Source organism: Myripristis murdjan, chromosome 1 (assembly GCF_902150065.1).
Source record: "Myripristis murdjan chromosome 1, fMyrMur1.1, whole genome shotgun sequence".
Classification (NCBI taxonomy): Eukaryota; Metazoa; Chordata; class Actinopteri; order Holocentriformes; family Holocentridae; genus Myripristis; species Myripristis murdjan.
Window position 1 is genome coordinate 37,668,366 of NC_043980.1, and position 11,815 is coordinate 37,680,180.

The window sequence follows — 11,815 nt, forward strand, 5'->3', positions numbered from 1 at the left end:
CAAAAACCCCTCTATAAATGCTGTTAGTTTGCAGTCACTCAACATCGCCACCTAGTGGACAGGGAGGATCATGTCAAGCATAGTGAAGGAGACCTGGCAGTGCAGATTTGGACCCACACCTGAGTAAGAAGAACACACACACTTCCCCAATGTAATAAAAAACAAAGTACAAATTTTATTGTTTTTTTTTCATTGTCTTTACAAAGGCCTGTTTACCCAAGTTTTTATAAACAAAATATAACAGCTTCTCATTGACCTGGACTGATGGAAGAAAAAAAAAGTACAAACTAGTATAAAAAAAAAGGTTTGTCGTAAAAAAAAGGAAACATGACAACAAGAAAGACAAGCAAAAGAACAGAAAAATAGGACAAACACAGTCGTTCAGTTTAGGTCACAGCAAAGAGCTTAAAAAAAAAAAAAAAAAAAGAAGGGCCAAAATATTCCTCATCGATTCAGGCAGAACAGAACAGCAAGTGCTTCATATTGTTTATCTCAAAGCCCACTAAAAGACAGCAGTGCTGCGATACAATGTACATACACATCTAGGGCAAAAAGCCTTTTCTCTGACCAAGAGCAAGCCTCAGCCCAGCATCTGTTCAATACAGATGTACCAAAATAACCCGAGACTAGGCTTGGAACCTGTCAGTGAAAAGTTCAACCCTTGAAAAAAGCTTCACAAATAAAACAAACGTTTCCCCATGTGTTCTGCATGAAAACACTACTCTAACCAGATATTAAATTGATGTCCAAGCACAAGAGTGACTGTGACAGAGTGTTCTCACAACTCACGCAATACAGACAGTTCAATGTACAATGCATTAGTCATGGTGAGCCGATTTATATTAAAACAAACAAAACAAAACAAAAAAAAAAACACAAAAATAAAAAATAAAAAAATAAAATTATGAAACCCACAAAACAACCTGTCAAAACAGAAGCTCACCTAAATCAAGAGGACATGGCAGGGCTGGGCAATATATCAATATTATATCAATATCGTGATTCAAGACTAGATATTGTCTAGGATTTTAGATATTGTGATATATGGCGTAAGTGTCATTTTTTCCTGGTTCTAAAGGCCGCATTACAGTAAAGGAATGCAGTTTTCTGAACTCATTACTGTTCTAGCCTTTGTAATATTTGTCTCTAGCTGCTTTGTCATAATATCCAAATTACTAAAATATTGGCTTAATATCAGCATCGAGGTATTTGCTCAAAAATATTGTGGTATTTGATTTTGTGCACATCACCCAGCCCTAGAAGACCGCAAATAAAAATGCATTAAATTGGCAAAAGAACACAGAGGATGAGTTCAAGAAATGGATACCATCCAAACACACGGAATGTTTACAGCATCAACTCAGCGTTATCAAGGAGAGTACGACACGAGAGGCTCCGAGGAGGGATTTCCAGTCAAATTCCCAAGACAAATATAAACAATGTAACTTGGAAGGTTGGGGGAGGGCTTGAATTTTATGGAGCAGTGGGAGAGGGGGGGGTGGGTTTCTCTAGTTTAGTTCAGCACACTTCACCTGGGGTTTGGTCACATCTGGACATGTGCACTTTTATTCACGAAAGCCAAAAAAAATCCTATGGACACCTTCATTTTGCCCCTGTACAGTTATCATTTCCAAGCTCTGCGCTTTTTCTTGACAGAGAGTTGGAGGTTTTGGTTGAAGTTTAAAAAGATGTAGCTTGGCAATATGACTCATACACACCTTGTCACTCTAAAGTTGACGAATATATTTCACATAAGCAAATATCACAATACGATAACAGATGGTCCTCGTGGCACATGAAATGTTGCCTCGTTGAAGGACCGGCCCCCCTCCCTCCATAAAATGTTTTGTGCAATTCCAAAATTGCTCACAATGTGGAAAAGACCTGTTTAATTTCCATAAAACTTCCGACAGGCGTGGGAGACCTGACTAAGTGGTAGTGCGGGGTACATGGTGAGGTGTGGGCCTCAGCTCACTACTAGTCAAAAGAGCACCAGGTTGACAAAGAGCACCTTGTAAGTAGAGACTACATTCTATTAGACAAGCATGTCAGGTTACATACACATAGGTGTGATGTGCACACCTATTAAAACGGTGCATAGATAGCCTCTCCATTCCACCTCATGTATAAATGACACGAATAAATGTACTCTGAGATGGAATTGCATAAATACCAAAAACTCTAGTGCATAGTCACTAAAATCAACAAACCAACAGACGTTAGACTGGGTGTCTTTGGAGGAAAAAAAAATAACTGAGGCCTTTGGGCAAAGCATATGAACCATTTCAGTCTGTTTTAGCTTTCAAATGCCAGTATTTTAGGACTGAAATACTCAACTCATATCATGTGGGTTGACTCCACAGTGGGGAACGAACACCAGCTACTAGCCAAATGCTGGTAGGTTTCAGCTGGTGTTGATACATTTGTCTACTCTACTAGCCACTTAGGCAAGTAATTAACCATCATTTGGAGGTCCTATTCTGTTGCAAAAACTCTGGATTGTTGGTAAGTATTAGGGTGTACCAACCACTGTAACCAGCTAAAAAAAACAAAGGTGCCTCCCCAGGTTGACTTGACAGCGTTCACTGAAAATTCAAAACAGACTTACATGCACAGTGATCTCAAGGCCTTTGTTTCCTTGTGTGAACCTGACAAAACCTCCAAATTTCAGTTAATCTCAAAATAATAAAATCTTCACTTTCCACATTCAGTAACCCAACAGAAAAAAGCACATTAAAACCAGAAGACAATCCATGTAAGTTGCTAAACAGCTTATTTTTAAAGGTTCAATCAGAACTAGACAACACAACATGGAACCTTTTTTTTCAAGTAAACCAGACATTATTTCATTTAACATGTATGCTCAGATTAAATTTGCATTTTTTCCCAAAGTCAGATTTAGCTTTAGTCGGGCTTCAAGACCATCAGCACTAGAATGTAGCCTGGCCAACAGTGTAATGTATAAAAAAAAAAGACGAAAAAAAAAAAAAAAATAAGACTTAAGGGGGCATAAGTGCAACTCCATCTCTTTTCTGAATCAGAGGAAGAGTTACTTGCTTACTGTGTTGTTACATTCAACTCTCCATTATACTGATCATTTGTAGAACAAATAATACTGTAAGTGCGCCAGTGAGGCGGAGTAACTGCGATTGTGTGATTGTATGTAGCGCACATTTTAAAAAGACGGGTAAGGACGGAAACATGCAGTTAGCTTTGACCTGCAGAGACCCTCAAGTTTCTGGTGTGTCCCCGACGACAGGGACTGTGTTCTGATGTCAAACACATCGAGTCTGGTTGCCGCAGACTGGTAGAGACATTGTGCCGCAGCCTCTCCAAGTCCAACTGGGCTGCCAATGCACAGTGGCTAGCCTGCGGCCTCAATCTTCTGAGAATCTACAGTACGCGACTGACAGAGCTTAACCACTGGATTTAAGAGTTGGGATAATGCCAAAGAAATCTACTTCTTTTAAAAAGTAGTCAAGCTTCTGAAGGGAATCTTACAGTGGGCAGGCATTGGAAATGCACGTGTATGTGTGTGTGTGTGTGGGTGTGTTTTATTTTGATGACGCATGAGGATCAAGTTGAATCTCGATGGAACACGCGTCCGAAGATCTTTCTCACTGCCTTGTTGGGATGCATCAGTTCATCGAGCAGTCCTCGCCTTCTGTGTCGGTGTCTGTGTCTGAGCAGGCGGTGTCCATGGCGACGTGGGCGGGGCTGACGATGACAGCTCGCCTCTGCTCCTCTTCGGCGCTGGCCCTCCTCTCCTGAGTGCGTTCGATATGCTGGATGGCCTGTGAAAGGCAAAACCCACTGTCAGGACGGCTGTGGCAAATAGTCAATAAATTCAAAAACAGTTGATGGTGAAGAATAATTTCCACTTAGGGCTGGGCGATTATGGTAGAAATCAAAATCACGATTAATTGAACATTTTACCTCGATTATGATTAATGAATGATCATTACCGATTATCATATCTTGAATCTTTTGCAAACAAAACAGCAATGTCAAACTACAACAAGCTGCATCTCTTCTAAACAAATATTATTTCAAGTAATATTATTACTATATTATTATTAGGAATAGTATATATATGCACTAATAATAATATAGCATGCCTGCATGGTAAGCAGGCTATATTAATTATATTAATTCTCAGAATTTTGCTCCCTAATGATCATTATCATTATCATTATTATTATTATTATTCTTAGTAGTAGTAGTACAATAATTAATCATCAGTATCGAGGCTATATATTATTATCATATCTATATTACTCTTATTCTTATTCACTACCCAGAATCACGGAGCGACGGTCGTATGACGTCATGATGTCAGTTAGCTTTTGTTGTTCTTAGCAGCCGAGCTGTGTGCTGCCTGTGGGCTAAACGATGCGGTGAGGCTCTTTTGGCGTCTCTCTTTTTAATCCGTGCTGCTTAAACTGCTGGAAGTTTGTAGTGTACAGCCTGAGTGAGGAGGAATGGACCGTGTTTACGATGACAACAGGAGCATTTTGTGATGTGACGTGTTGTGGTGTGGTAACTGGAATAACCGACATGGGCAGGATTGTGTTTGTTAAGGGCCCTAAATGTCGGTTTTGATTATTTTTCGATTAATTGCCCAGCCCTATCTCCACTTTCAAATAATCTTTACGAGAAGCTGTGGCTGTATGAAGAAACTGATTATCACAGCATTAAGCACCACATACATGATGATGGCAGTCTGAACTACAGTGAAATTAAGTTGCATTGTTTTGTTCTACCACACGAGTGCGCTGTGTTCACATGTCTACTCGACTGTTTCTTTTTTCTTGAAGGGACAGGTTTAGCCATCTGCTAGAAGCACAAACAATTAAAATAAAGGACGGGCATACCTGCACAATGGTGTCCAGGTTCTGTCTGGATGTAGACACAGTGCTGGTGTGGACAGCCGGGCTCATGGTTACCACGGTGATATGATGGTGAGCGTGCTGGGTTAGTGTCGGGGCTGGGACGATGACTGTAGGGTGGTGGGTTGGGGCAGGGGGGGTGGGAGGAGCCTGCACCTGGAGGACAGACAGACAGGATGAAGGACAGTGTAGGCTGTGTTTATACACCATCATCTTCTCACAGAACTGATATTCTCCAATCCTAAACTATAAATTTCCAACCTCATGGTTCTTTGATTTAAAACATTTTTTCAAAGGGGGTCTAAAACTTTAGCGAAAATGAATCAATATAATTTCACACCCGTTTTCTCCAAAGTCTTTGAGAAAATCTCCTTACCACACAAATACAACCCAAAAAAGTTAAACACTTTGTATGGTCTGCACTGTCTGCTTCAATAACTGATAGTTAAACATGCCCGTTTGATGATGATGATGATGATTTATTATTATTATTATTGTTAAGTTCCTTTTAGAGATGCACAGCTGCTTCAGAGCTGAGTATGGACAAGTTGATTCTCCTGTTTCAGTGTATATGTGTGTGTGTGTGTGTCTATACAAAGCTGGGCAAAAGTTTCTTTTTTCAAAGAATATGATTAAGGTGAAAGGGATACACCCACTTTTAAAAGGCGATGTAGGTGTGAAACATTAAAAATGAATATCACTTAGATGTGCTCACTGAATATTATATGAGCTGTGACACTTCTTCTATACGTTCGTATTGTTGTTCGTTATGAAATGTGAAAAACTAATGTCAGAAGCTGGCAGTGGTGTGTGAAATGACATTTTTTTGATTACGATTTGATCAGTTGGGATGAAATGGAAAACTTTATCTCGCACGTTTGTGTAACTCAGTTAAGAAGTTTTTAAGACACATTCCCATCAAAGACAAACTCACAGCCTTCTGCAACCTGGAAACTGTAGCAGTTGATAATGTGATCTAACTGAACAACCTCAAAATGCAGTTAAAAGAAACCTTACAACCTTTATAGTGTAGGGGTGTGTGTTTCTGACCTGTGGGCTGTGTGTGTGCCTGTCAGTGGCTGACCCATGGATCTGCTGCAGCCGTAACAGAGTCTGGCTCTGGAGGTGGGCCTGCTCCTCCTCCACCTGCTGGGTGATCACCTTCAGACGCTCCGGGTACAGGTGGCTGTCCAGAGAGCGCACCTGGACACACACACACACACACAAACACACATTATACAGATGTGTTTATTATTTTAAATTTTAGGTAACCTCCAAAAAGGCCTCTGCATTACTACTTATTTCTAGGGTTATAAGCTAAAAACAAATTTAATACCACAAAAATAAATAATTTCATTACATAACAATATCTGCTAACCCAGAAATGACCGATAATAATCTTGTAATGAACCCTACTTTACAGCTATACTGAGCTGCTATATCAACAATTGCTTTTCTCAGAAACACCTCACTGCATGTTGCGTGATGTCCTGTCTTATTTATTGTCCAACTCTAGCTGCTCCTACTGACCCCACCCCCATTCACTGCTGCTCTCCACAAGCAATGCTTTGCATTTTTCAAACTAGTGGAGCAGGACAGGGATTGAAAGTGGTGGCACTTTCATGCTATGTTTCTGTTTCACTGAGGGTGCACTCATATTAGGCCCAGTTAGTCTGCATCATTCTGAGGCACGAATGCTCTCCCTCCACAGTCCCCCTGCTGGCCTGCACTCACATTACCCCAACCCCAAGCAGCACTGCCTCTGATACGTACATCATCACATTGAAATATGACACACGCATGGCTCGATGGATAACGACGCAGACAACGTGGTTTATTGTTGACTGTGTGAAGCGGCGATTCGCAGTTAATCGCACTGTGCTCATAAAACGATTTTTGCGGAGGCAGAAAGAAACGCGGGAGGGACGGTCGCATGATTTACAGCATATCCATGTTCGCACGCTGCGTGCGTGACCATGCATGTGCCCGTGCATGAACACCTGTGCCGTACTGAAGCACACCTCCTCCAACTGTGCCAGAGCGGGGTATGTGTACTGTACTGAAGCACAGTACGGAGCGCTCACACTAGTCAAATAATCTGGATTTTGGGGTCAAGCGTGCTTGGGCACGGCACAAATGGCCTAATGTGAGTGAGCCCTGAAACACTTCCTGGCCCCGTAACAACTCCCGCTCTCCGACATGCTCTTCAGGTGTATCCAGTAGCACTCGCCACCAGCCAGATATTAGTAGCTTTTTCACTGCACTCTCTTCTCACTTCTTCAAACCCACCACATTCGTTCATACCTTCGTCAAATAAATGAGGAAGATGTGTACGAGCCACCGAGTAAATGTGTGTTTTTGTATTCATGTAGGGGTGAACCATGAAGTTGACAATTCCTCCTAACATAGTTTTCAGAATTTAACACTGGTTGTCAACTATAAAGACCATGTTTCACTGCACGTGACACCGCGTATCTGTGTTTCTCTATGCTGCAATGTTTTTGTCCTAACAAAAATTGAACGGGGACACAGCTTCAAATGAAGCCGCAATAATTAGATGGACGTATAACAGTTTGCCAATGTTCAAATGTCTTTAGCTTCTTCAAGGCTGAGAGACTTTGACCAGTGCTCTAGCAATATTCCTGTGACAATAAAATGATTGTAGAAGACTTGGAAAGAACTTTTATAGAGAAATTGAGTGAATGGAGGAGTAACTCTCCTGCTCTGCCCTCCTCTCCTTGTCCCACCCTCCATCTCACCTGCTCCTCCAGCACCATGCGTGCCGCTCGCTCCTTGTCTAGCTGCTGCCGGAGCTCCAGCATCTCCCTCCTCAGCTCCTCTCCTTTCTCCTCCTCCAATGTATCTGGAGACCCAATCCCCTCATCTTTCTCCTCTGCTCGCCTCCTCTTGGGTGAAGAGCCATTGAACTCCTGGAAGGAGTTCAACATAATGGTGTGCCAGTCAGAACACAGGCTTTGCACAAGAAAATAAATTTTTCCACACACTTACAATCAGGCAAACAATCCCTTTACAAGTAACAACAATCATTTATAAGTATGCTACATATTTAAAACAAAAGAGGACCTGCAAACAATGGCTGCATGCTATATATTCTATCGTATGCACCTAAGTTATCCACTGCTTAACTTCCTCTTTGTTTACATGACACAAGAAAAAATGACTATTAACTTCAGCCACTGTTACTGTTCAACCAAACCCCTTTTTTAAGAACCATGTGGCAGTATACATGCCATGGTTGCTGGTAAAATTAAACAACCTTACTAGCCACAACCAAACATTAATAACTCTGAAAAACAGCCATTAAGTACAGCATTACCTGGATGAGGCGTTTGAGTTGGTTGTTTTGCTGCAGAAGTTGGGTCTTCTCCTGCTCTAGGGTGAAGATGTAGTCTGCTGTCTGCTGCAAGATGGCCGCCTGGAAAGGATAATATCATTGGTTAGAATAAAGGGCCAGCATATATTCATCAAAAATAAATAAAGAAATAAAATAAAAAATACATCATGCAATGGAACCGAGGTGTAGATTCTATATGTGTTGGTGCATGCACCTTGCTCAGTTTTTCTCCATCTGTGTGGGGTAGGAGTGTTTTGAGGGACTGGAAACCAGCGTTGATGCTCTGCATGCGCCGGCGCTCATTGCTGTTGGCAATCTCGCGGCGGATACGTCTCTCCTGGTCCTGGGCTGTCTCTGGACTGAGGGGGATACTGGCCAGGCTGCAGGAAAAGGGTCAAAGGAGAGATGATCACCATCCCATTCCATGAAGGAACTGTTCCCAATACAAACTTTAAGCGCCTTGCATCATCTTGGTGGCATCACAAGGTACAACTCCTTAGTTTTAATTATTGTATCCTCCATGGTTTTTGACTTGATTTGTTCAGTTTTAGGTGTACTGGCACTCAACCAAGGAAAGGAGGCACATGTTTCTCCTTGTTAACACCGAATTAACATCACAAGTGTTGCAGCTACAGGAAAAAGCAGCCTCAAATGCTGACAGCAACATAAGTCTGCAACATGTCTTCAATTAGCAGGGTTAGAATGACCAGGTTTCTACAAAAACAAAGCAGAAGGTAAACAACCAACCCTCTGATTAAACACAGGGTAACAATCCAGGCAGAAAAGGCACTTCATACATTTTTGTTCAAGCTGCGCTTTATGTTTGAAACAGCTCTTCTAGAGAACAATTTGCACACTTGGGCAACATCACACACTAACACTTCCTACAAAACAAGGCAACCTTTACCCTGAAATTTTACCATGGTTTGACACTGACCCTTTACATTCCTCAGTCTAGCTACCTTGAGGTCTCTGAGTTTGCCTCAACCCAGTGCTCCCTCACACAACCTCATACGTTGAAGCTTAACCTTATGGTGACAAAACCTCTTATTTACATCAGTTACTCAAGAAAAGTGAACCATTACAACTGAGTCGAATTATAGTGCAGAAAGCTAAGAACCTGGGCAACTAAATCTGCAATGTTTTCACAGAGAGAGAATAAGGTGCGGTATAGGATAGCGAGGCAGATAACACTATGACAAAGCTGACACTGTCCAACAACATGCAGAATGCATCGATTAACAAATAAGAAAATGGCCGTTCTTGACATTTCTTAGATATTAAAATCAACCAAACAGTATGCATAAACTTAATGCAAAGACTGTTCTAATGTGCCGGCAAAAAGTGAGTAGGCAGAGTTAACTAACATGTTCTATACTGTAGGTCCTGATTCACAATCTCTCAAGAGCAGTGTAGTGGCACAAAAAATGGGCATCATGAAGCAAAGTCGAGTACGAAGTTAAGTCAGAGTTTTAACATCCTTCATTTAACTTTCAGTTTGATGTAAAACAACAATTCATTTCATAAAGATTTGCATCCAAGCACCACGATATGACATGAGAACTTGCTATGGAAAAATATATAAGAACCTGCACTGGTGCACACTTTGCTTTGGACAAAATGCCTCGATGAACGAGTAGCTATGCTGGCTGAGAAACAGATGCAGAACTCATATGTTAATGGCACATGGACCAAAGAACAGAAAGCAGTAACAGCACTCTAGTGTGCAAATGTAATTCATAAAGCAGTCCACACACAACTTTTAGCACTGCTCGGCCATTTGTTTTTTTTTTGTATGCAGATTTGGATGTATGTAAATGTAAAGCGTTTATTTCTATCCACATGTCCAATATCAGTCTTTTCAGCTACCTAAACAACCAGAAAATAAAAACACTTATCTGAAAAGGATAGGAATTGTGGCAGTGTAGGCAAAATATTATGTTATTGCTAAAAGTGAATGGTGTAAGATGGAAATTTTATTTCCAAATTAAGATAAGTGTGATATAGATAACATCTACACACCACGTCGGCTACAAAACAGCCTAAACAGCACAGAAACTGCTTGCCTTATGTAAGCACTTCACACTCCTCAGAACCAGAGGCCTTGACTCCAATCAGCTGCTCTCAAATATTTTGCCAAGAGCTGCGGGGCTGCCACAGGCCGCCAGAGGGCGCGTTGGGTCCGCAGGAAGAGCGCAGCGGCGCTGGGCTGTAGCAGTGAAATGTGACTCCACCAGGCCCCCTGGCACGGAGAACAATGCTTTCTCCCATTAGCGCCGAGCTAACTGCTAATCTGTACGCCTGCTACCCCGCTATACCCACAGTTACATTTAATAGACGATGTATTAGTTACCGCAGTTACCGCTCGTGGCTCTATTTGTGTAGCCTACAGTTAGCCAGTGCGGATAGAAAATAAGTGTACTGGGATAACTAGCTAACTGAGCTAATTCCAGTCCACGACACACAACAAGCATGGCTGCTGCATGGACCAGCTATGCTCGTAGTGAGGACCATTTCCTCATTTCACAATGCTTGACGCCACAAAACTCATTTCTGATGCTTCCCCGCGAAGAGTAACTGGCAGGAAATGGGCATATGGAGTAACTGCTGTTGTCGGCAAAGACTTTAGAGTATAAAAATCATCACGAAGACCATCTGGTTCGGCGTGGCTGCAAAGCGGCGGGCAGCACGGAAGTAACCACGTGGTTGATGTTGAACTACACGCTAATGTATCGATTTCGCCTTGCTGGTTTACATATTTCTCCACTACCACGACGGGCAACGTGCACTGTCGGCTGCCCAATGTGCCACACCTGGCGCTTTGACAAAATATCGTGTAATAATCGAGCCAAGACGGTCATTCCTCATAGCTAACATTAGCTGGCACGAGAACTGCTAGTTCTACAACCATGTTGCGGGCAAAGCGGCGCTTTGGCTAACAGCTAGCATGCTAACATGAGCCAGATTGCAGTCACCCGAGAGGCTCGGCGTGTAAACAGTTTCCCAGCAGTGGGGCTACATTACCTGCAGAGACCTCCAATAACATCCTTCTCCGACTTCTTGAACTGCTGTAAGGACGGTATCTTCTCTGTCGGCATCATGAAATATTCCATGCTTTCAAAGCCACCTTCTGAAGTCCGTGTTTTTGTGTCGTTTCCCCTCCACTGCCCTCTTTTTTTATATATATATGTGTTGTTATAGCGAAGAGAAGTCGATGCTCTCCTCAGTGGCGCATAGCTAAAATAACAGGAACAAAGCTTCTCCGGGAGACAGAAATCGAAAAATAAAAAGACTTATGAGTGTGTTGCTCGCACAGCTGATGGGGTTTCCTGCGCTGTGTGTAGATTCAAGCCTCCGCCTACTACGTGTGTGTGTGTGTGTGTGTGTAGCTTTTGCCTCCGCCTACTCCGCGCGCGCCTGTGTATGTGTGTGTGTGTGTGCATGCACCTGATGTGTCTCAGGCGGGAAACAGCTGGTTGGAATCAGAGAGCCTGTTTTCGTTTTCCTGAGCAGAGGGCAGTGTGCTGAAATGGCAGCAGAGTCAAAGCTGCCACACACATACATAAGACAG

At 42.3% G+C, this 11,815-nt stretch overlaps 1 protein-coding gene across 1 annotated transcript; it reads right to left on the bottom strand.

The window, feature by feature from the left end:
- Positions 1–221: 221 nt before the first annotated feature.
- Positions 222–11,599, bottom strand: LOC115366331 (transcription factor AP-4-like). The gene is made up of 7 exons (XM_030061700.1): positions 11,269–11,599; positions 8,459–8,624; positions 8,227–8,325; positions 7,649–7,819; positions 5,940–6,092; positions 4,875–5,045; positions 222–3,794 (listed from the first exon to the last, which is right to left on the bottom strand). Exons 1-7 carry the CDS (start codon positions 11,355–11,357, stop codon positions 3,639–3,641), a joined length of 1,005 nt encoding a protein of 334 aa, XP_029917560.1. The 5' UTR covers positions 11,358–11,599; the 3' UTR covers positions 222–3,638.
- Positions 11,600–11,815: the final 216 nt, after the last annotated feature.

Excerpts from the sequence above, each read along its gene's own strand:
- LOC115366331 (XM_030061700.1), bottom strand. The coding sequence starts at position 11,357 with ATGGAATATTTCATGATGCCGACAGAGAAGATACCGTCCTTACAGCAG. Across the intron at positions 8,326-8,458 it reads ATGGAGAAAAACTGAGCAAG|GCGGCCATCTTGCAGCAGAC; the intron begins GTGCATGCACCA and ends TATCCTTTCCAG. Across the intron at positions 7,820-8,226 it reads AACTCAAACGCCTCATCCAG|GAGTTCAATGGCTCTTCACC; the intron begins GTAATGCTGTAC and ends AACTCCTTCCAG.